Source organism: Equus przewalskii, chromosome 22 (assembly GCF_037783145.1).
Source record: "Equus przewalskii isolate Varuska chromosome 22, EquPr2, whole genome shotgun sequence".
In the NCBI taxonomy this organism is placed as follows: domain Eukaryota; kingdom Metazoa; phylum Chordata; class Mammalia; order Perissodactyla; family Equidae; genus Equus; species Equus przewalskii.
In genome coordinates this window covers 52,538,488-52,563,378 of record NC_091852.1, presented here as the reverse complement: position 1 = coordinate 52,563,378, position 24,891 = coordinate 52,538,488, and the positions used below count along the sequence as shown (strand labels likewise).

Sequence of the window (24,891 nt, the reverse complement as noted above, 5' to 3'; positions counted from 1 at the left end):
TCCTTTTCTTGCATTATTGCACTGGCTGGAACCTCCATTACAATGTTGAATAAAAGTGATGAGAATACATATCTTCATCTTGTTCCTGATCTTAGGGGAAAGCTCTCCATCTTTCACTGTTACATATGATGTGAGTTGTGAGCTTTTCATAGATGCCCTTTATCAGGTTGAGGAAATTCCCTTCTAACACTAGTTTATTGAGTTGATCTTGAAAGGATGTTGGATTTTGTCGGATACTTTTTCTGTGTCAATTGAGATGATCATGTAGTTTTTGTCTCTTATTCCATTGCAATGAGGTATTACATTAATTGACTTTTGAATGTTAAGCCAACCTTGCATTCCTGAGATAAATTCCTCTTTGTCATGGTATATATACGTTTCTATATGTTGTTAGATTTGTTTTGCTAGCTTTTTTTGAGGATTTTTGCCTCCATATTAATAATAGATGTCAGTCTATACTTGTGGTGTCTTTCTCATTTTAGTGTCAGCATAGTACTGTACTCATAGAAGGGTCACATGTTCCCTCCTCTTCTATTTTTTGAAAGAGTTTGAAAAGAATTGGTGTTAATTCTTTAATTATTTGGTAGGACTCACCAGTGAAGCCATCTTAGCATGGCTTTTCTTTGTGGGAAGTTTTTGAAATTATGATTTCTTTACTTGTTAGGTCTGTTCAGATTTTCTGTTTCTTCTTAAAGGTATTTGTGGTAGTTGGTATCTTTCTAGGAATTTATTTCATCTTTGTTAGCTATTGGCATATTTTTCTTTATAGAAGTCTCTATTTAAGGTTGGTTATGATGTCTCCTCTTTTATTCCTAATAGAGTAATTTGTTCTTTTTCTCTTGGTCAGTCTAGCTAAAAGTTTGTCAGTTTTGCTGATCTTTTTAAAGAACCAACTTTTGGGTTCATCAGTTTTTCTCTATTATTTTTCTCTTCTCTATTTCATTTCTTTCCACTCTAATTTTTTTTTATTTCCTACCTTCTGCTTGCTTTGGGTTCATTTTGCTCTTTTTCTAGTTACTTAAGGTGAAAGGTTAGGTTATGGATTTGAGTTCTTTCTCCTTCTTAATATGTGTACTTACAGCTATAAATTTCCCTTTAAGCACTGCTATGGCTGTATCCCATGAGTTTTGATATTTTTATATTTTCTATTGTATTTTCTTCTTTAACACATTGGTTATTTAAGCATATGTTGTTTAACTTTTATATATTTGTGACTTTCCAACATTTTTTCCTGTTGTTTTCTAATTTCATTGTGGTCAAAGAACATACTTTGTATGATTTAATTCTTTAATTTACTGAGGTTTGTTTTATGACCTCGCATGTGGTCTGCCATGGAAAGTGTTCCATGTGCACTTGAAGAGAATGTGTATTTTGCTTTTATTGGATCTGGAGTGTTCTGTAGATGTCTGCTACAAGGTATTTATGGTATTCTTCAGGTCTTCTGTTACTTTGTTGATCTTCTGCCTCGTTTTCTATCCATTATTGAAAGTGGAGTATTGAAGTCTTCAATTTTTGTTAAATTATCTCTTTCTCCCTTCAGGAGTTTTACTTCATAGGTTTTGGGGCTCTGTTCTTAGGTGCATGTGTGTTTTATAGTCATTATATCTTCCTGATGAATTGATCCTCTTATCATTGTAAAATGTCCTTTTTTCTCTAGTAAAAATTTTTGTCTTACAGTATTTTGTAAGGATATTAGAATGGCCACCTCAGCTCTATTTTGGTTACCACTTACATGGTGTATATTTTTCCATCCTTTTTCTTTCAGTCTGTTTGCATCTCTGAATCTAAAGTGTGTCTTTGTAGACAGCATATAGTTGGATCATTTTTTAAAAATTTTGGTGGAATCCAGTTTGTGCTTTTTTATTTTATGCTCTCTGGGTCCTTTTTTTTAGAGCAGTTTTAAGTTCACAACAAAATTGAGAGGAAGGTACAGAGATTTCCTATATGTCCCCTGCCCCCACACATGTATAGCCTCCCCCATTATGAACATCACTCACCGGAATAATACATTTGTTACCAAGGATGAACCTACATTGATAGAGCATAATCACCCAAAGTCTATAGTTTATCTTAGAGTTCACTCCTGGTGTTGTACATTCTATGGATTTGGACAAATGTGTAATGATGTATATCCATCATTATAATATCATACAGGATGTTTTCACTGCCCTAAAAATCCTCTGTGCTCTGCCTATTCATTCCTCCCTTCCTCCCACCCCCAGCAACCACTGATCTTTTTATTGTGTCTGTAGTTTTGGCTTTTCCAGAATGTCATATAGTTGGAATCATGCTTTTCAGATTGGCTTCTTTCACTTAGTGATACACATTGAAGATTTATCCATGTCTTTTCATGGCTTGATAGCTCATATCTTTTTAGGGCTGAATAATATTCCATTATCTGAATGTACTGCAGTTTATTTATCAGTTCACCTGTGGAAGGGCATCTTAGTTGCTTCCAAGTTTTATGTATAAAGCTGCACAACTATGTGTAGGTTTTTGTGTGGAAATAGTTTTCAGCTCCTTTGGGAAAATACCAAGGAATGCAATTATTAGATTCTATAGTAAGAGTATTTTCAGTTTTGCAAGAAACCACCAAACTACCTTCCAAATGACTGTCCTATTTTGCATTCCCACCAGCAGTTCACGAGAGTTTCTATTGTTCCACATCCTCACCAGCATTTGGTGTTGTCAGTGTTTCAGATTTTTGCCATTCTAATAGATGTGTAGTGGTATCTTGTTGTTTTAAGTTGCATTTCCCTGATACTACATGATGTGGAGCATCTTTTCATGTGCTTATTTACCATCTATATGTCTTCTTTGGTGAGGTGTCTGTTAAGGTCTTTGGCTCATTTTTTAATCAGGTTATTTATTCTCTTATTCTTGAATTTTAAGAATTGTTTGTATGTTTTGAATAACAGTTCATTGTCAGAAGTGTGTTTTGCAAAAATTTTCTCCCAGTATGTGGCTTGTCTTCTCATTATCTTGACATTGTCTTTTGCAGTACAGAAGTTTTAAATTTTAAGTCTAGCTTATTAATTATTTCTTTCATGGATCCTGTCTTTTTTGGTATATCTAAAAAGACATCACCATACCCAAGGTCATCTAGGTTTCCTCCTATGTTACCCTGCAGGAGTTTTATAATTTTGTGTTTTACATTTATGTCTATCATCTGTTTTGAGTTAATTTTTGTGAGTGTAAGGTCTGTGTCTACATTCTTTTTCTTGCATATGGATGTCCAGTTGTTCCAGCACTGTTTGTTGAAGAGACTATCTTTGCTGCATTGTATTGCTTTTGCTCCATTGTCAAAGATCAGTTGACTATATTTATTTAGGTTTATTTCTGGGCTCTCTATTCTGTTCCGTTGATCTATGTGTCCGTTCTTTGGCCAATACCATACTGTCTTGATTACTGTAGCTTTATAGTAAGTCTTGAAGTCAGGTAGTATCAGTCCTCCAAATTTGTTCTCGTGCAATATTGTATGAGCTCTTCTAGGTCTTCTGTCTCTCTGTATAGTCTTTAGAATCAGTTTGTTTCTGTCCATAAAATAATTTGCTGGGATTTTGGCTGGGATTGCCTTAAATCTATAGATCAAGTTGGGAAGAACTGACATCTTAACAGTATTGCATCTTCGCATCCATGAACGTAGAATCTCTCTCCATTTATTTAGTTCTTGTTTGATTTTGTTCATCAGAGTTTTGTAGTTTTCCTCAGATAGATCTTATATGTATTTTGTTAGATTTATTATTTTTTTAATCCATTCTGCCAATCCTTGACTTTTGATTGGGGCATGTAATCCATTTACATTTAATATAATTACTGATAGATTGGGTTTTACATCTGCCAAATTCCTATTTGTTTTTTATGTCTTTTGTCTTTTGCATTCCTTATTCCTTGATTATTGCCTTCTTTTGTGTTAGATATTTTTGATTATGCCTTTTCAATTCTCTTTTTTCTTTTCTATATATTTTGAATTATTCGTTTAGTGCTTACTCTGGGATTACACTTAATTTAAAACAATCTAGTTCAGGTTAAATACTAGTTTAATTTCAGTAGTATACAAAAACTTTTCTCTGATATACGTCCATTCCCTTCCCCCTCTTTTGCACTATTATTGTCATACAATTTGAGTTATATCTTTATACATCATATCAACTCATTTTAAAATTATTGCTTTATGCAGGTGTCTTTTAAAACAGGTTAAGAAAAGAGTTATGTTTATATGTATTTTCATAATACCTATTTAATTAGCTTTTTTGGGGCGGTGCTCTTTATTTCTTTGTGTGGATTCTAGTTACCCTTTAGTGTCGTTTATTTCAGTCCAAATGACTCCCTTTTAATATTTCTTGTAGGGAAGGTCTGCTAGCAACAAATTCTCTCAGGTTTTTTCATTTGTTTGTTTGTTTTAAATCTGGAGATGTCTTCATTTCTCCTTCATTTTTCAAGGAGAGTTTAGCTGGATATAGAGTTCTTGGTTGACCACCTGTTTCTTTCAACACTTTGAAGATGGTCATCTCATTGCTTTCGATCTTTTCTGATGAGATACAACCATCTGTTCTGTAGGAGAGGTACATACCTCCCCTGTAGTACCCTCTTCATGGTCGTGTTCTGGGCTACAACTTCCTAAGCTCAGTTTTAGTTGCCTCTTCTATATGCTTTCTTTCTTCCAAAAGCTTACCAAGGTAACTAGTCCATTGATAACCTCCACCTGCTCCTTGCTCTATGGGCTTATTCTTTTTAAAATTTCTTTTCACCAAGGTCTTAGGAGGGATATGGGTTCAATCCACTACTGAAACCAGTTGTTGTAGTTTGTATCTTGCTATAAGAAGTCCTGGTCTAAGCCTGTTAAGTTCCAGGAGCCACACACCTACCTATGTTTTCAGTCACCAAAGTGCTTGAAATATGTTTCACAGAATAGTTTTTTCTTAGAGAAATAGTTCAGGAATTAAAGAGGTAGAAAATCTTGTTATCTTCCTTGGTCCATAAATAAATGAAAATGGTAAAGTGAATAACAAACTCTGCTTTACCCAGTAGTTTAAGCTTTTCATGTTGAACTAACTGAAACTGATTGAAAAAAATTCTGAACAGTATGTCACAAAATGTGTATTTAAAGGTGAACATAATTATGTATCCACAATATTTATATATTTATTAAAAGGAATATTTAGATAGTGAACATCTGTTGGTTAGGAAGCCAAATTATGGTGTCTTATCTGGTGCTTGATCAAAAGGTGGCTGATGTGGGAAGTCTTTCTTCTTGGTGATACCACTTGCATAACAAGGCCTGGAGTCCAGGTGATGTGTTTTTAGAATTTTAGTAGGAACGTTAGTACCCAGGTCTCACCTGGGAATATGAGGCTCTTTCTAGATCTGGTTGGTCTAGATGATGTGGGGCTTCTTAATGTATTTCAAGATTTTGTGAAGATTGGCTCAGGAACTTAAAAAGAAGGATTTACTGTTTGACAACTAAACAGAACCCAGGAGACACACCTTCACAGTAACCTGTGTGAATACCTGCTGTTAGGTAAATGTAAACTGCTTACCTAAAGCAGTGGTTCTCAAAGCATCAGCATCACTGGAAACTAGTTAGAAATGCAAGTTATCAGCCCCACCCAGACCTACTGAGCAGAAATTCTGGGGCTAGTGCCCTCAGTAGTCTTCTGGGTTTTTAAGAAAGCCCTCCAGGTGGTTCTGATGGGTATTGAATTAGGAATTGTTGACCTCTTGATAAGTTTGGAAGTATCTGTGGTGGTGACTGGAGGGTGAGGTTGGTTCAGACCTGTAGGAATAAGTAGCCGGGTGTGGCTGTTTGTTGGGAAAGGCCAGGGAATATGGAAACCTTGCTTGTGAAAACCAGCTTCGCCTATTGTTAACATTTTACCCGTCTGCTTTATCATAATGTGTTTTCTGAAGAATCTGAACAGCGTATTTCTTAAATGATGAAATAGCGAGGATCCTGCTGTAGTGTTTTTCTCTGATCTGTGATGAGTCTCCTGAGAGCCAGGAACCCTCCCTAAGGTATATTTAAGGTGTGAGATCACAGAAGCCAGTGAGGTTCATAGCGAACTGCTAGACAGAATATATGTTCAAGGCAGCCTTAGTTCTTTCCCTGAAGACATAGCTTGTTAGAAAGGCTGGAGGGGTCTGAAAAAAAAGAAAGTGTTTTCTGAATGTTGCCTGCCTGCCACCAGGGGCGATGTGAGGAGACAAGGGATTTCATAAAGTTCCTTTTTTTGAAGTTGCGGATTCAGAGATGAGGACATTTCAGTTTAAAAGAAGCCTGTTCTGTTTTGTTGTACTACATAAGGAGTGCTTTAATTCTCTAAGGACAAAATGCCACTGTGGTTTTAGGAAGCTATGTTTTATAGCATCTAAGCCACTAGATAAATCTTCAGTCAACCCTATGTGATGAGAGGATGTGAATAAAACGTGTAATTGGTGTTAGGAATGGTATCCTAAAGGAGAAAAAATGTGGGCTGAGGGTTGAAGTTATTGTCCTCATGTATATTTGGCTGAAATGAAAACAGATCTACCCCTCAGGGAATTAGAAAGAACACAAATCTGTCAGGGTGAAGATTGGCAGGAAGTTGGAGGTATAAATGTGATCAGGAAAACGAAGATGAGGAAAATGCCATTGCTTGCATTTGCATAGTGGTGCTGTGACGTAACTGATAGGCTCTTGGCAATACCTTGAGATAGGTAAGGTATGGTTACCGTTCCTCCTTTACAGGTGAAAAAGCTGGGGTTCAGAGATGAAATAATGATAGGGGGGCAGCTAGCTACCTTTTATTGACATTTATTCGTGTATTCATTCAACAAATCTTCACTGAGCACCTGCTGTGAAGATGCTCAGGCCCTGTTGTCGGCTTCCTCCAACAGTTGACACAGCAGACAAATGTATGCCTTCATGGAGTTTCCATTCTCGTAGGGGAAGGCAGACAAAAAATGAGGTAATTAAGTAAATTACATATGTGTTGGGTATGTTTTCTTCATGAGTCCTGAGGAGAAAAGTGAAACAGGGAGGGGGAGCTGGTTTAAATTGTAAATAGGGTGGCTAGAAGGGTTTTGAAAAGGGCTGCCACGGACTGGCTATTTGAAGTTACCAAGATCACTCTGGCTGCCGTGTTGAGAACAGATTGAATTATGGCCCAGGCACAGAAGTAGGTCTGTATACAGGATCTCAGGTCATCTTTACAACCTCCGCAGGGCAGATAGTGAGGCTCTGAGACGTTAGTAAGTGTGCCTACTCACAAAGCTAGTAAGTGCCAACAGCTCTATTGAAAACATGTTTGGGTTTTATAACCTTACTCTCAGACCAGCTGCGTTTCTGTTTCTGTTAGGAGGGAGGAGGCCAAAATGTGTAAAGGGGCTATGTTCTTGATATTTGTCTTTGGGACAGCAGTGAATGAGGATTTGGATGAAGGATCAGCATATTGTCTGCACAAAGCAAAACAAATTTGAAAATCCTGCTGTGGGTAAGGAGATCTAAAAAGTTTCTTGGAAGCGAAGGAATTATAAATGGTGCAGAATCCAGTGTAGCTAAGTTAAAATGCATGAAGTAACAATGAAGTTCCTTTTATTTAGTATGAAATCTTTATTGTTGAAAAGGTGTATGTGTAGTGGTTAAGAGCACAAACTCTGGAGCTGAACTGTGTGAATTCAAATCCCAGCTCTGCTACTCAATAGCTCTGTGGCTTCTGGCAAATTACTTGACTTCTCTTTGCCTTAGTTACCTAATCTGTAAATGGGAATAATATACAAAACTAAACAAATTCTTACCATGTGATCCAGCAGTCATGCTGCTTGGCATTTACCCAAAGGAGCTGAAAACTTTTGTCCACACAAAAACCTGCACATGGATGTTTATAGCAGCTTTATTCATAATTGCCAAAACTTGTAAGCAACTAAAATGCCCTTCAGTAGGTGAATGAATAAATAACTGTGGTACTTCCAAATAATGGTTATTTAGCACTAAAAAGAAATGAGCTATCAATCCATGAAAAGACATGGAGGAACGTTAAATGCATATCACTAAGTGAAAGAAGCCGATCTGAAAAGGCTAATACTGTATGATTGCAACTATATGGCATCCTGGAAAAGGCAAAACTGTGGAGACAGTAAAAGAATCAGTGGTTGCTGGGGTGGGGCGGGCTGGGAAGCAGGGATGACTAAGTGAGGCACAGAGGATTTTGAGAGCAGTATAAATACTCTGCATGATGCTGTAATGGTGGATACATGTCATTATACATTTGTCCAAATCCATAAAATGCACAACACCAAGAATGAACCCTAAGGTAATCTCTGGACTCTGGGTGATGATGATGTGTCAGTGTAGGTTCATCAGTTGTAACAAATGTACCCTCTGGTCAGGGATATTGATAATGGGGGAGGCTATGCGTCTCAGGCAGGGAGTATATAGGAACTCTCTGTATCTTCCCCTCAGTCTTGCTGGGAACCTAAAACTGCTGTGAAAGATAAACTCTATTTTTTTAATGAGAACAATAGAGTACTCACTCAATAGTGTTGTGGTGAGGATTATATGAGTTAAGATATATAAAGCACTTGGAAGAGTGCCTGGCATGGAGTAAGCTTGTGTGTTTCAGTTATTATATTATTTGTGAACATAAACATATATAGAGAGCTTTCATAGGTTCACTCTTATACTTGGGCTTCCATCTCTCTTTTTAACCCGTAAGAACTTAAGTTTTTCAACCTCAAATTCTTCTACTGTGATTGCTGTGTAGAATCTGATCATATTGACAGTATTTCTTTAAGTGCGGACAAAGGGCCTCCTACATCGGAATGAGTGGAGTGTAGGTTGATAATACAGGTTGTTACACTCCTCACCAGACTTACCAACTCAGATGTTTTGAGGGTGGGACCAACGAATTTGCATTTTCCACAAGCACCCAAGGTGATTCTGACGCAAGGCAGAGTGCTAGTGCTGTGGGGTCTGGGCGGAACTCGACCACACTTCTGACCCCCCAGGCACTTCTTAATGCAGTCCCCACAAATTCTTTCCACAAAGTACACATGTAGATTTTGGCAGAACGCTGTGTCTGGAAGATGGAAGGGAAAGTAGTGACCTAAGAACTTCTCAGTCCATCTCAGAGCCCAGGCTCTTGTGTGAAATGACTTTTTTTATGAAATACAACGTTCTTTATATCAAACTCTTACTTATGACGACTTCCTAACAGTATGAGTAATAGTTCATTGTGTTCTGAGTTTTAAGTATCAGGTGCTTATTAGTGAGCATGTGATTAATCCTAAACTGTTGAGTCATTTTGGAGGGACTCTTTGGGACAAAAGCAAACTGTAGGACAGAGTGAGAAAAATATCTGTCATGAGCAACAGGAGATGAGCTTAAATAATACGTGATTGTGCAGCAAAATGACAGGATTACTGTTCAAACCCTTTTCTCCTGACTACAACCAGGCACATGGAATGAATTCAGTTGTGAATGGAGGTGATGTTTCATAAATCTTGAGAAGCTCAACTGTCGCTAACTGCTGGCACGACTGTTCTACAGTGATGAAGGGAGTACTTTTTAGATTGTTACAGAACTAAGAGGGAAATGAAGTGAATGTAGACTTAGAAGGGAAAGAAACAAAAATGTTACAGATATTGGTATGCAAATTAAAATAAGCAATTATTGAATACCTATATGCCAGACATTGTGCTAAAAACACATACAGTCTCTCTTCATCCTCATAGCGACCTAAGAAAGTAGATATACTAATCCTCATTGTACAAAAGAGGAAATTGAAGCTCAGAACAATTCATATAGCTGGCAATAAACAGTCAAGATTTAAACACAGAACTTCTGACTGTATAGTATAGTTTAACTAACGTAGTTGAGCTGTATATATTTCATCAGGGGAATTTCTGCATCTAACCAAGATGAAATAACAGAGACTATAATTACCCTCCTGCCTTAAACAACTACAAAACCAAACAAAATGTAGAAAAAATGGGTTTTGGCCATTGGAAGCAGGCAGCTCAGGACCATGATCTCTGAGAGAAGAGAAACAAGCATGGCGAGCCTGAGAGTACACGAGCAGCTTCCCTGGAAGCAGCTTCCAGGCTGCAGTGCAGCGAGGAGGACCTAAACAGAGCCTTCTTAGGGATGCACAGAGAGCCAGGGTGGCTAGAGTGCAGTGTAGGGTCCTGGGGAGAAGGGAGCAGCACAGAGAGAGCTCTGGAGACTGCAGAGGGCCCTCAGGTCTTTGCCGGCCGGAGGTGTACGACTGAGTGCTGACCTGGGCAGACTACCCAAGGCCGGGGAAAGCTAGAGGAAGGAGCAAACAGGGCAATTTCCAGGGCTCTCAGAGGGCTGGAAATGGTTCCTGTTCCCACCAGCCAGAGAAGAAAGGCTTCATGACACCCAGAGTAGAGTTGGAAGCCGCAGAAAGGTGTGGCCTTAGCAGTGGGGCTAAATTAGCCTAAAATGAAGGCGGCTCTGGAGCTGCCAGCCTGATTCCAAATAACTAGTCTAATGAGAGAAGGAAAGGAAGTCAGTAATTGAGACCTGTTGAATAAGTGATCAGCAGCTGCAGGAGGAATGAAAAGGAACCTGCGCTGTGTTCTTTTGAGGACCCTACAGGTACAGGTAGAGCTGGTTTTCTGTTTTAATTCTCAGACTTTGGGAGGTCTTGAAATTTTCTGTTTCTCAAACTAATGTTTATTATCTATTTGAGATCTTTGAAAATTGGTAATTTAACTCTAAGCATATAGTAACAGGTAATTAGACCATTAAAGCAAACTTGCCATTCTTCCACTGTTTTTCTTAGGTTAGAAGAATTACTTTTTCATAAAAAATGTGTATTTCTGTTGTTTCGTAAAAACATAGTATTTAAGCTATACAAAGGACTTTTTTATTTTACCTTTTTTTTTCTTTTTTTTTGCTGAGGAAGATTCACCCTGAGCTAACATCCATGCCAACCTTCCTCTATTTTTTAGTATGTGGGCCGCCAACACAGCATGCTTGCTAACAGAGTGGTGTAGGTCCACACCCAGGAACCAAACCCAGGCCACCGAAGTGGAGCATGCTGAACTTAACCACTAGGCCACTGGGACTGGCCCTTATTTTACTATTTTCAAGCATGGCTTTTACAGTCACATTAGGATATTCTTTGAAGATGGACCATCTTTAATTCTGTGGATTAATTATTACATTTTAGCAATAGTACTGTCAACCTGCAACAGAGGGACATTTATCACCCCCAAATGGGAGACATTAAAATTGGGTTTCACATTTTCTATTGGAGAAAGCCTTTCTTATTGTGGCACTAGAGCCAGAAAAGTCAAAGGAAAAATCTTACAGATTGGACTACACAAAAAAGTAAGATTGCTAGCAAAACAGACTATTAACATATGTTAAGACATGATAAACTTAAAATATGTGTGACATATGATGAAGACTTGATATTCTTGGTATAGAAAAACGTCTTGCAAGTCAGTCAGAAAGGGGCAGATGTCTAGGTTGGGAAAAGGGCTAAGCTCTAAAGCAAGCAGTTTATTAATAAGAAATTATTTTTTTTTAAAAAGCCTCTGAAGAACTACTCTGCCTCACAAAATAAAGAAATGCATGGGCCGGCCCTGTGGCCGAGTGGTTAAGTTCACACACTCCGCTGCAGCGGCCCAGGGTTTCACCGGTTCGATTCCTGGGCGTGGACATGGCACCACTTGTCAGGCAACGTTGAGGTGGTGTCCCACATGCTACAACTAGAAGGACATGCAACTAAGATAGACAGCTGTGTACTGGGGGGATTTGGGGGGGAGATAAAGCAGAAAAAAAAAAAGATTGGCAAAAGTTGTTAGCTCAGGTGCCAATCTTTAAAATAAAATAAAAAGAAATGCAAAGTAAAACATAATAAGACATTGTTAAGAAGATGTAAAATGAAAGAAGTTGAAGAAGACACAAAGAAATGAAAGCATATTCTGTGCTCTTGGATTGGAAGAATTAACATCGGTAAAATGTCCATACTTCCTAAAGCAATCTATAGATTCAGCGCAATCCCTATCGAAGTTCCAACAACATTTTTCACAGAAATAGAACAAAGAATCCTAAAATTTATATGGAACAACAAAAGACCCCGAATAGCCAAAGGATTCCTGAGAAAAAAGAACAAAGCTGGAAGTATCACACTCCCTGATTTCAAAATATACTACAAAGCCATAGTAACCAAAACAGCATGGTACTGGCAGAAAAACAGACACACAGATCAATGGAACAGAATCGAGAGCCCAGAAATAAACCCACACATTTATGGACAGCTAATATTTGACAAGGGAGCCAAGAGCTTACGATGGAGAAAGGAGAGTCTCGTCAATAAATGGTCTTGGGAAAACTGGACAGCCACGTGCAAAAGAATGAAAGTAGACCATTCCCTTACACCATGCCAAAAAATCAACTCAAAATGGATTAAAGACTTGAATGTAAGATCCGAAACCATGAAACTTCTAGAAGAAAACATAGGTAGTACACTCTTTGACATTGGTCTTAGCAGCATATTTTCAAGTACCATGTCTGACCAGGCAAGGGAAACCAAAGAAAAAATGAACAAATGGGACTACATCAAACTAATAGGCTTCTGCACAGCAAAGGAAACCATCAACAAAACGAAAAGACAACCTAACAATTGGGAGAAGATATTTGCAAACCCTATATCAGATAAGGGGTTAATGTCCAAAACATACAAAGAACTAATACAGCTCAACAACAAAAAAACCAACAATCCAATTAAAAAATGGGCAAAGGATCTGAACAGAGATTTCTCCAAAGAAGATACACAGATGACCAACAGGCATATGAAAAGATGCTCAACATCATTAGCTATCAGGGAAATGCACACCAAAACTACAATGAGGTATCACCTCACTCTGGTCAGAATGGCTATAATTAACAAGACAGGAAACAACAAATGTTGGAGAGGATGTGGAGAGAAGGGAACCCTTGTTCACTGCTGGTGGGAGTGCAAACTGGTGCAACCACTATGGCAAGCGGTATGGAGTATCCTCAGAAAATTACGAATAGATCTACCATATGATCCAGCTATGCCACTGCTGGATATTTATCCAAAGAACTTGAAAACGCAAAGGCATAAAGATACATGCACCCCTATGTTCATTGCATCATTATGCACAATAGCCAAGACTTGGAAGCAACCTAGGTGCCCATCAAGGGACGAATGGATAAAGAAGATGTGGTATTTATACACAATGGAATACTACTCAGCCATAAGAAATGGTGAAATCCAGCCATTTGTGACAACATGGATGGTCCTTGAGGGTATGCTGAGTGAAATTAGTCAGAGGGAGAAAGTCAAGTACCTTATGATCTCACTCACAAGTAGAAGATAAAAATAACGACAAACAAACACATAGCATTGGAGATTGGATTGGTGGTTACCATAGGGGGAGGGGGGAGGGGAGGGAAAAAGGGGTGAGTAGGCTCACATGTGAGGGGATAGACTATAAGTAGTTTTTGGGTGGTGAACGTGATGTAATCCATACAGAATTCGAAATATATTATGATGTACATCTGAAAGTTATATAATGTTATAATCCAATGTTACTGCAATTAAAAAAAATTTTTTTAAAAAGATGTAAAATGCCCAACATTAATGAGGAAGAGAGAAAAGATGTGCCTTCTAATAAATTGTGTCTATTGGGCTGATCTTTCTGTGGGCACAGCGGGTTGGCATTAGGAACACGTAGGCTAGGTCTGTGTCCCAGCTCTACCACTAGACATGTGTGGTCTCAGACAAGGTTTCCATCTGAGAAAATGGAGATAATGATAGTACGGCCCTGATAGAGCAATTCCGTGCAGATGACATAGATTTTGTGAAGTAAAGCACCTAATACAAATTATGGTACTGGTGCACAGGCAATTTTAGCTGCTGAAGTAGACATCAATCTGCATATTGAAAGGACCCAGCAGAAATTGATTAGGTTGTAAAAGGACAGCTTCCAGTAGACATCCTCGTGAAATTCAGAACACCAAATATAAAGATCCTGCAGCTTATCTCTGACAGGTCACAGATTGGCATCAGAGTTCTCATTAGCAGTATTGTTTGCTGGAACACGGTAGAACAATATCTTCAAAATTCTAACATGGCATGGCTAACCTAGAATTCTGTAAGTAGGCAAATTATCAGCTGAGTACGAGGATAAAATAAAGGTATTTTCAGAATGAAAAGACATAGAGAGTTTACCTTCTGTTCATTCCTAATGAAAAAATTACCTCAGATTAAATCAAAGCCTAAACAGAATCTAAGGACCAGTGGCCTCAAGTCAGGGCTGCAATTGAAAGACATCCCAGGTAGAGAACTGTGTAGTAGGCCTAAGAAGCTTTTCGTCCACATTAGAGTAGGATTCCAAAGGGCTTGGAAAAAGTTATAGTATGATTATGATAGTATGATTAAGAAACGGAAAGATCTTAAGGATATGAGGAAGGATGTAAGAAAAAGGTGATTAAAAACCAGGGGGAAGTCTGTATAAGAAATGCGTGGTGTAAATTTGCAGCGAAACAGAATTTGCCTTTGTTTTAAGCAACTGATGAAATGAAAGATAATCCATTGGACACTGATGCTTGGAATGATTTACTTTGAGCCGCACAGGTACAGTGACACAAGATTATACTTCTTTCTATACAGGTCAAAGCATAGTACTTGGTGAAAATTTTTTTAAAAGTATGTGTATACAGATATATATAATATCTAATACACACACAAAATTATTATATTGTAATTTGTCTCACATTTTAGAATAAATCTATAGACAAAGCGTGGGAAACTTAATTATAGATATAACTAAAAAGTTAAAAATCTTACTATAAAAGAAATGGTACGGTTAGAACTTGAAAAGTAGAGAGGAAAGGAGAAATGGACAGTAGTACAGGTAAACTAATTTACTTATTTTACATAGTAGGGAATCCAGATACTGTTTAAAGTTAATAGAATAAGAAATGGTTAAAGGATGTTATTTAAAATTACAAAGATAATCAGAGGAATTAAATATACTGCGATGTATTAAATGGAGAAAGATTTGGCCTGGTGGGAGATAGGTAGGGTAAATGAGCCAATTTCCTCATCTTTTATGCCAGGACTTCAATACTGTGCTTAAAGGTGGTAGAATACTAACTAGAGGTGTAAGTGTAGTGACTACCCCCAGAAGAACTAGAGCCATGTTTAGCTTGTTTACCTCTGGGCAGTAAAACCTGGGCTGGGAGGTAGAAGCAGAGACTTTCCTTTTCCTTCTGTACCATTTATTTCACTTTTAAGCTTTTATGTATGTTTAATTATCTGTACTGAATGTCTGCTTTTTAACCTCAAAATGTATTAAATCATTTTTAGCCAGTTTTTTTCTTGACTGTTGGTGTGTCTTCACGTGTCTTGAGACTGCTGAAACACTAGTGTGACGTAAGGCACGTACACTGCCCAGACAAGGGGGCTGACTGCTTTTGTTGTAATTTTTGATCATCACACCTGTCTGGAGGATAGACTTCAGCTCTGGGCACTAGAATATGAATAAATATGGGTTGTGAGTAGAAGGTGCTCGCCATCCGGGTGGGGAGGTCTAGGAGCATTCCATGTGAGGAATGGGGAGGGGAGCTGCAGTGTGTGGTCGGGAAGATGTAATTCAGGAATAAGGGCAGCATGATCACCAGCTTGAGATGTGTGGAAGAAAGGGCTTGTTGTTCTGTGTGGTCTAAAAGGGCAGAAATTACAGAGCAACACCATTATAAAGAGCTTTCTAACTACCAGAGCTGTGCAATGATGTCACTGGTACTGTTCAAACAAAGGCATTGTGGAGAGTATGCTCGCGTTGGTTAGGATACTGCTAGAGGACTTCTGAGATCTCTGAGTTTCTGAGGGGCTACTTGGAAAGTTTTAAGACATTTTACAGTCATGCTTGTATTCTTTGCCACCTGAAAGGCTACCATTAATTCAACATTCTTTTTTTGAGAAAGATTAGCTCTGAGCTAACATTCACTACCAATCCTCCTCTTTTTGCTGAGGAAGATTGGCCCTGAGCTGAGATCCATGTCCATCTTCCTCCACTTTATATGTGGGATGCCTGCCACAGCGTGGCTTGATAAGCAGTACATAGGTCTGTGCCCAGGATCCAAACCAGTGAACGCCGGGCTGCCGAAGCAGAGCGTGCGAACTTAACCACCGGGCCCCTGGGCCAGCTCCAATTCAACATTCTTTTAATAGCCATGTTTTCCTTGGGCTTTAGGTATTGGGGGCACAGAGATAAATAAGACCTGAATAGATCCAAGAAACTCAGTCTAGTATGTCCATTTCAGCTCAACAGATGTTCCATGAGCATGTCCCATACACCAGTCTCTCCCCTTCTCTAGAGACAGAGATGAGGAAGTTCTGGATTCTCCTCTCCGTGGTCTGCAGGGGAGCTAGTCCAGTAGCCAAATTTCATTACATTACAGCTGAAGAGCACAGGGTGGCATTAGGGAAGGCTTCACAAAGTGACAACTGGTCCTTGCTGGATCACCTGGGACATACTTTATAACTCTTCACCTACAAAACAACCAGTGCTAGAACCGTGACTGCTCTAAAATTCCATGGTTCTAAAATGGGGATAGTTGTTTTTTTGTCAAAATATGCTTTAAGAATATAGTCCAAGTTTATAAAAAGTAGTGTGGTAAAAACATTTGCTGTAAATCTAATCTTAATGGATATCCTTTCAAATTAAGTTTTTGCTAATGAGTTTCCTGGAGCAACTTGTCCTTGGACTTCTTGTCTTTATGTAACATTCTTTTAAAATGTTATGTACGTTATAAAATTTTTTATTAATTACTATGATACCAGATTTGTGATAATTATTAATATTGGCGAAATCATTCTTTTTTCTTTCATTTTAGAGTAGCCTATGATTTTATTTTTATATTTCCTTTGAAGGGAGACAGCATCATCAAGTAGGACTTAAGATTTTAAATTTTATACCCTTTGAACATATAAAACTTGATTTTAGAAGTAAAATTTTAGTGAACTTGAAATTCTCGGGCCTCTGTCCCCATGGGGTTGGGATGCGTCACCCTCCTGGCAGTTGGATGTGTTCACCAGCCTGGACACTCTCCAGACCCTGTGCTATTGGGATTTTCTGGAGGCTTCCTCACGTAGGCATGATCGATTATCAACTCCATTTCCAGCCCTTCTCCCCTCTCTAGAAAAGTGGGGGTGGGGGGGAGGGGCAGAAAATTCCAACCTTCTCATCATGAGTTGGTCTTTCTGGTGACCAGCCCCCATCCAGGAGCCATCCAGGAGCCCACCCAGAGTCGCTCTTTAGAACAAAAGATGCTCCTAGTGCTCTTATCACCTGGGAATTTAGAAAAGTTTCAGGAGCTCTGTGCCAGGAATTGGGGTGGTGGGGGGGAAGAGAGCAATATATGTATTTCTTATTTCATAGTCCGACACATAAGAGCTTAAGAAAGGTGACTTTTTTTCTTTTTTGACATATAAAACAATTTACATAACTTTCCTCAGTGGAGACTATAGCAACACAACAATCATTTAGCCTGTAGTTTAGCACGAGCTAGACGAAGACTTAAGTGCAGAGTAAAGTCAGATAAATTCAGTAAACCTCAAGTTAGTAAAGAATGAGGGGTTCTGTTCAATTGCCTCACATACCGTCAGGTCCACAATAAATCTTCCTCCTTGAGCCCAGGTCAAATGCCAGTTCCTCAAAGCCTTGTGCCTGCCCTCAAGTTGGACAGCCCTCCTGCTTGTCCAAGCCTGTCTTGGGACACTTAACACATACTAGTGTTACTTGTGTCTGCATCTTATCTTCCCGACAGCTTGTAAATGCATAAGGGAGAGCATGTCTTATTTTCCTCTACCGTGCCCTGCATGTCTAGCACAGCGCTGTCTAGTAGAATGTCATGTGAGCCACGTATTCAATTTTCGATTTTCTAGTAGCTGCATTAAAAATAGAGATCAGAGAAAATTAATTTTAATAATTTATTTTAACCCAGTAAATCAAAAATATTTCAATGTAGAATCAATGTAAAAATTATTAGTGAGATATTTTGCATTTTTTTGTACTGTCTTCAAAATCTTGTATTTTACACCTACAGCACATCTCAAATCTATACAAGCCACATTTCAAGTGCTCAGTAACTGCTTAGTGAATAACTACTGTGTTAGACAACAGAAGTATAACATATTAAAAGTGATTCATAAATGAATATCTCATAGGCACACTTTCAAAAAATAATCTTTTTTTTTTCCCCCCAACAGACTACCATGGCTGCCGGAGTCTTGCCTCAAAAGGAACACCCATATTCCACTTTGGTGAATAACAGTGGGTATGCTGCAAATATGAAAGGTAATAGTTCTTTAGTATACTTTCTGTCTCTGTGCAAACTAGAGTTTAATAAAACTGCATGGATGGGCATGAAAGAAAAGACTTGATTCTTCATATTGGAATCCCACAGTTTTGACCTGTTAAAATTCCTTTTCAAAATCCTGACTTTGGCCTTTTAAGAAGGAATGTTGAAAACAATGTTTGTCTCCTGCCTTATCCTCTTAGCCTAAAATTCTCTGTTCATTCCTCTCGTCAAACTCGCCTCCTTGGAAATTAACCTTTCATTTCTCTCTTCTTTCCTTGCTTGCAGTTGTCACTTACAGAGCACGTTCAGAAGCTTGCTAGCTCTACTCCTCCCAGTTTTTTCTCCCCTCTGTCACCTTCCCACAGTTTTGATTTTTATGTGTGCCCAGGAAAGAAAGGGTACTGTGACTTGGGCTCTTCTGCCACACTTGCCCTCACCCTTTCTTACTGTCATAAGTGCTGAGCTGGGAGCCTGCCCTGATCTCCACCACTTTGGCTCTGCTGGTCTTGCTCCTGCTGCCAGCAGTTATCCAAAAGATGCTGAGTGATTTTTCTTGGCAGTACCCCTTGCATGATTTTCTTACTGCCCGCTCTGGGTTCACTTTAGTGCTCCTGTATGGGGAACTTTGAAGGATTTTTCCCCCTAAGTATAGATGAGATAATATAAGGAAAAGTAAAGGAGTAAGGGTCTAAAGGTGTTGGACTTCGGCGCTTGCTGGGAATAATTGGTTCTCAATTATTGTTGGAATCTAACCACTCCACCAGGGGGAGCTCTCTTTCATCAAGAAAACCAGTGTTTCCTACTTGTGACCTTGTCTAAATTCCAGATCCTTGTAGATCCTCCTTCATCTGTCTGTGCTGTGCCTGACTCTAGAAGGACTAATACGACTGCTGACTACCATTTGTGGACAGCTTCTGTTTGCCAGACTAACCAGATGTTAGTTTCCCTGGTTTTAGAAAGAAGTGCAAGTGCAATAATGTGTCTCTTTGCTGCTTCTCTTGTAGAATGATGGGTTTTTTTCCCCTAAGTAACTCTCCAGCCAACAAGTGTAAGTCAGATGAACCTTTTTCCCGGTCATTTCTTCTGTTGGAATGTTACCTCTTAGTTGGTGTTTCTCATCAGGGATTCTATTGGCTTTTGAGGTGGAGAAACTCTTCATTACACAGGAGAGCCCCCAGCACTGCAGACATTAAGTAGCCTGCCTCCCCTCCCCCCCCCCCCCCCCCCCGCCAGTAAATCCAGTAATGTTGTTAGATTACCGTGACAACCAGAAATACCCTACCCATTTCCAAATGCCCTCAGGAAAGTTGTAATGCCCCTATTGTGATCCACTATACCCTTCCCAAAACCATCTTTTTATTAAAAATTTCCTCATTATATAAATGTAGCTAATTTTTAGTTAGGAAAAAAACCTGGAAAAATAAAAAAACTTAGTTTATATCTCATTTTCTTAAAGTGTATCTCATCTATAAAGATAGTCAGTTATACTTTATTGGGTTAACATTGGGATGGGAAGTATTTTTTTTTTAAATGTTAGCTAATGAATCATGGGAAAATTTAATTAGAGGATACATAAATACAGTATTTAAATTATTTTTAAAGGAAAATAGAAAACTCAACAAGCACAAAGACTAGCTTTGGAATGAGACAAACCTAGTTTTAAATCTTGATTCTACTACTTTTTGGAAAAAAAACTCTTAGAACATTTCAAATATTCACAAAAGTATACAGAATACAATAAGATCCCCATGGAGGTACCACTCACGATGGAGGTACGACCTCCTCCTCATAGAGGTACCACCCCCTGTGGAGGTACAACCTCCTCGTGGAGGTACACCCCCCCATGGGGGTATCACCCCCCCCACCATGGAGATACACCACCCTCCGGTGGAGGTACCACCCTCCAGTATAGAGATACCAATCCCCTATTGGAGGTAACCCCCACAATGGAGGTACAACCCCCTCATGGAGGTACCCTCCACTGGAAGTACCACTAAACAAATTTAACAATAATTGCTTGATATCATCAAAAATCTAAACGTTGCTCAAATTTCTGATTGTCTCATAGATAATGTATATTTTTGTTTGAATCAGGATCCAACAAAGACAATATATTGTAGTTGGTTGATATGTATCTTACATCTCTTTACTTGGGTTTCCCCCATCTCTTTTTCCTTATAGTTTATTGGTTGAGGAAACAGGTTTTTTTTCCCTATAGAGTTTGCCACAATCTTTATTTTGCTGATTATACCCACATGGTATTTCCTATAAATTGAATTGGTAGATAGATGTCGAGTCTAGTTAGATTGTTTTTTGTTGGCAACAATATTTCATGAATGGTGCTATATTCTTCCATCAGGATGCCCAGGATGTCTCTCTTATTGTGGTGTTAGTTCTTTTATTTTGAAATAATTTAAAGCTTACAAAGAAGCACAAAAAAATTCCTTTGTACTGTTGACCCAGACACTCCCATTCAAGTTTTGTCAACTGTCCTAGTAATATCCTTTAATAGCAAAAAGATACTTGTGTTTTTTCAGTTTCTTTCAATGACCATAGTTAGTTCTTTCATGACTTTTATGAAGATTACAGGCCAGTTGTTTTATAGTATGTTCCTCAGTTTGGTTTTGTCTCCTGTTCATCATGATAAGATTCAAGTTATGAATTTTTGGCAGAAACATCACAGAAGTGATTCTGTGCTTTTCTCACTGCATGCCATCAGGTGACGCAAGATGTCATTTTGCCCTGTCACTGGAAATGTTAAATTTGATCATGTCAGTAAAGTGGTGTCTGCCAAGATTTATCCATCATAAATTATCCTTTCTCCCTTCATAATTAATATTTTATTGAGAGATGCTTTGAAACTATGTAAATATCCTAGTCCTCATCCAATTCTGTGCCCAGGATCCAAACCAGCAAACCCTGGGCCACCGAAACGGAGCGCGAGAACTTAACTGCTACGCTACTGAGCTGGCCCCCTCATCCAATTTTTACCCAATAGTTTGAACATCCATTGATGCTTCTTGCCTGAATTAGTTATTACTGTGATAGATAACTAAATGGAGGTTTTCTAATTCCATTATTCCTTCTGCATTTCTTAGTTGGCATTCTACCATAAGAAAAAACTTTCTTTCCTATTTATTTGTTCAGTTTTTTCTTTATTTCAGTGTCAATTCCTGATTTGTTCAATGGAAAATAATTTTTTACTATCATTTCTTTTGATGTTCAAATTGTCCCATATTTTGCCAGTAAGAGCCCCTTCGAGCTGTCAGCTGTATCCTTTTTACATGTGCCCATCGTTCTTGCATTCCTTGCTTTCTGGCACAGCAAGATACACCAGTCTCGCATTGTACTTTCCCTGTCCCAGCCCTGGAATCAGCCTCTTCTCCAAGGAGCCAGGTTCCTTTTAGTGGAGAGTGGTGTTTAGAAATCAAGATGTGCCCACTACTAGATGTGCTCACTAATGCTGGAATGTCTCAGTTCCCAAGCTCCCTACGAGACAAAGCTGGGAAATATATGTTAATATATTATATTATAATTATAATTATAATAAAAATATATATAAATATAATAAGTATTATAATATAAATATAATTTAAAAATAAATATATATTAATATAAATATGTTTAATATTTATAATATTTATATGCATATACATCTACTCACTTTTACATGTATATTTATTTCTGTTTCTCTCTGTATGTATTGAAAACCATGAGTCCATATTGGTACTTCCTGTTCTAATCCAACACTTTACCATCATTCTAGCTTTTCTCAATTTTATGCTTATAATTCCCTTCTCCAAGAATGAGAAACCTGGCTGTTATTACCCCCGATTTGTTTACGTACTTACTCAGTTTTTTCGTAATCAGTCTCCCAGCCCCGCCTGTTCACTGCCTGACTCAGCTCTTTTCTCCATACAGGACCAACACCCTGCCAGGTCCATTACTATACACTGTACTAGTCACCTTCCCTGCATTGGCCCTGACCTCTGCTAAATGACCCTCACTTAGGCCCACCTCATGGCTGTTTTTTCTTTGATTATATATATGTTTTTAATTAAAATATTGAGATAATTGTATAGTCACATGCAATTGCAAGAAATAATACAGAAAGATTTCATTTACCCTTTATTTACTTTCCACGAATTATAACATCTTGCAAAACTACAGGACAATATCACAGCTAGGATATCGACATTGTTACAGTCAAAATACAGGGCAGTCCCATCACTACGAGGATCCCTCCTGTTGCCCTTTTATAGCCACTCACTTCAGCCCATGACTCTAGCCCCTGATGACCACTGATCTGTTCCCCATTTCTATAATTTTTTCATTTCAAGAGCATTATATAAATGAACTCGTACAGCATATAACATTTAAGTGTGGCTCTTTTCACTTGGCAAAGTTCCCTTGAATTTCATCCAGGTTGTGTGTATCTACAGTGTATTTCTGTTCATTGCTGAGTAGCATTCCCCAATGTAGATGTACCATAGGGTGTTTGTCCATTCACTTGTTGAAGGACATCTGGGTTGTTTTCCTTTAGGGGCTATTATGAATAAAGCTGTTCTGAACATGCATGTACAGGTTTTTGTATGAGCATAAGTTTTCATTAATCTAGGACAAATGGCCAAAAGTCTACTTCTTAAGTCACATGATAATTGCATGTTTAGTTTTATATGAAACTGCCAAGAAACAATATACGAGTGATCAAATTTCTCTGCAGTCTTGCCAGCATTATGGGTTGTCATTATTTATTTTAGCCATTCTAATAGGTGTGTAGTGGTATCCCATTGTGGTTGCTGAACTCACTTATAAGGTCTAGGAGGTTTTTGGAGATTCTTTGGGATTTTCTATATAAACAATAACATCTGCAAATAAGGATAGTTTTATTTCTTTCATTTACAATCTATCTGCCATTGCTTTCTTTTCTTACCTTATTGTAGTGGCCTAGAACTTCTGCTAAGCAGTATAATCTGCAAATGAGGATAATTTTATTTCTTTCATTTACAACCTGTATGCCATTATTTCTCTTTCTTGCCTTATTGTAGTGGCCTAGAACTTCTAAGCAGAATGAGAGTCATGGAGAGCAGATATCCTTGCCTTCTTTCTGATCTTAGGGAGAAAGTATTCAGTCTTTCACCTTTCAGTATGATGTTAAAAGTTTTCAGTAGATGCTCTATGACAAGATGAATTAGTTTCCTTCTGTTGTTAACTTGCTGAGATGTCTTTGTCGTAAATGGATGTTGGAGTTTGCCAGAGGCTTTTTCTGTGTTAAAATAATCATATGATTTTTCGTCTTTCGCCTGTTGATAATGGTGGATTTTATTGATTTTTGGGTATTTAATCATCCTTACATACCTGCAATAAATCCCACTTGGTAATGGTACTTAAATCCTTTTAATCATTGCTGGATTTGGCTTGCTAATATTTTGTTGAGGATTTGGTGCTTAAGTTCTGGAGAGACATTGGACTGTAGCTTTCTTCTTTTGTACTTTGTCTGCTTTTAGTAACAGAGTAATCCTTGCCTCATAAAAGGGGTTGGGAATGTTCCCTCTTCTTCTCTTTTCTGGAAGATATTGTGTAAAATTGGCATTCGTTCTTCTTTAAATGTTTCATAGCATTTTCCAGTGTCTCAGCAGTAGTCTTTTGCCCCAGGAGGCAGCAGATTTTTGTTCATCACACAGTATTTTCGAGTAATATCCCTCACTTTTCTGCCCTGAGTGAGCACCTTGCATCAGTCCTTCAGTTATCCCCCAGACAGGTCAGAAGAAACACACATGGTAATTTGCCACTAAGGTCTACTCTGCTCCCCCTGGAACCAGGGTCCCACACTGGGAATGTTGGGCTGCCATTTTCAAGACTGCCTCCAAGCTGGGGACAGAGTGGGATAAGGACATGTGAAATTGTCACAGAGCTTTCCTCCCGTTTTTAAGTTGCCTTTTTCTTGATTCAGCATTTGCTTGGTTGCTGTACATCTTTGAACATTTTCTAGAGATCTGACAGAGTTGGTTCTGACAGCTTATGCTTGTGTTTTGATGTTTCTGCAATGGGATGAGTGTTTGGAGCTGCCTAGTCTTCTGTTTTGTTGACATCTTTCCTCTCTTTTATTCTTGAAGAATATTTTTGCCAGATATAAAATTTGCATTTGACATTTATTTGCTCTCAAAAAACTTGAAATGTGCCGCTTCCTTCCAGCCTTCATTCTTCTAGATGAGAAATCTGCTGTCATTCAGGTTGGTCTTTTCCTATAACTGTGTCATTTCTCTTTAGTTGCTTTCAAGATTTTTTGTGTTTTGTTTTCAGAAGTTTTCTTGTAATCCGTCTTGGCATAGATTTCTTTCAGTGTGTCCGATTTAAGGTGCATTTAGCTTCTTGAATGTGTAGATTTATGTCTTTCCTCAAATTAGGGAGATTTTCAGCCATTATTTCTTTGAATATTTTCTCAGTCCCACTCTTCTTCTGCTCCCTCTCTGGGACTCAATGATATGAAGGTTAGCTCTTTTGTTAATATCCTAGAGGCCCCTGAGAATCTATTCATTTTT

At 38.3% G+C, this 24,891-nt stretch overlaps 1 protein-coding gene across 22 annotated transcripts in view; it reads left to right on the top strand.

The window, feature by feature from the left end:
• Window positions 1-24,891, top strand: part of PTPDC1 (protein tyrosine phosphatase domain containing 1) — a 72,049-nt gene that overhangs the window by 9,474 nt on the left and 37,684 nt on the right. For all 22 annotated transcript variants that reach the window (XR_011531484.1, XR_011531485.1, XR_011531481.1 and 19 more), the window contains one exon: window positions 18,258-18,345. Coding sequence is in view for 11 of the 22 variants with exons in the window: in XM_070590057.1 (XP_070446158.1) it covers window positions 18,258-18,345 (88 nt within the window). In the remaining 11 variants the exon portion in view is untranslated. The remainder of the gene's footprint in view (window positions 1-18,257; window positions 18,346-24,891) is intronic.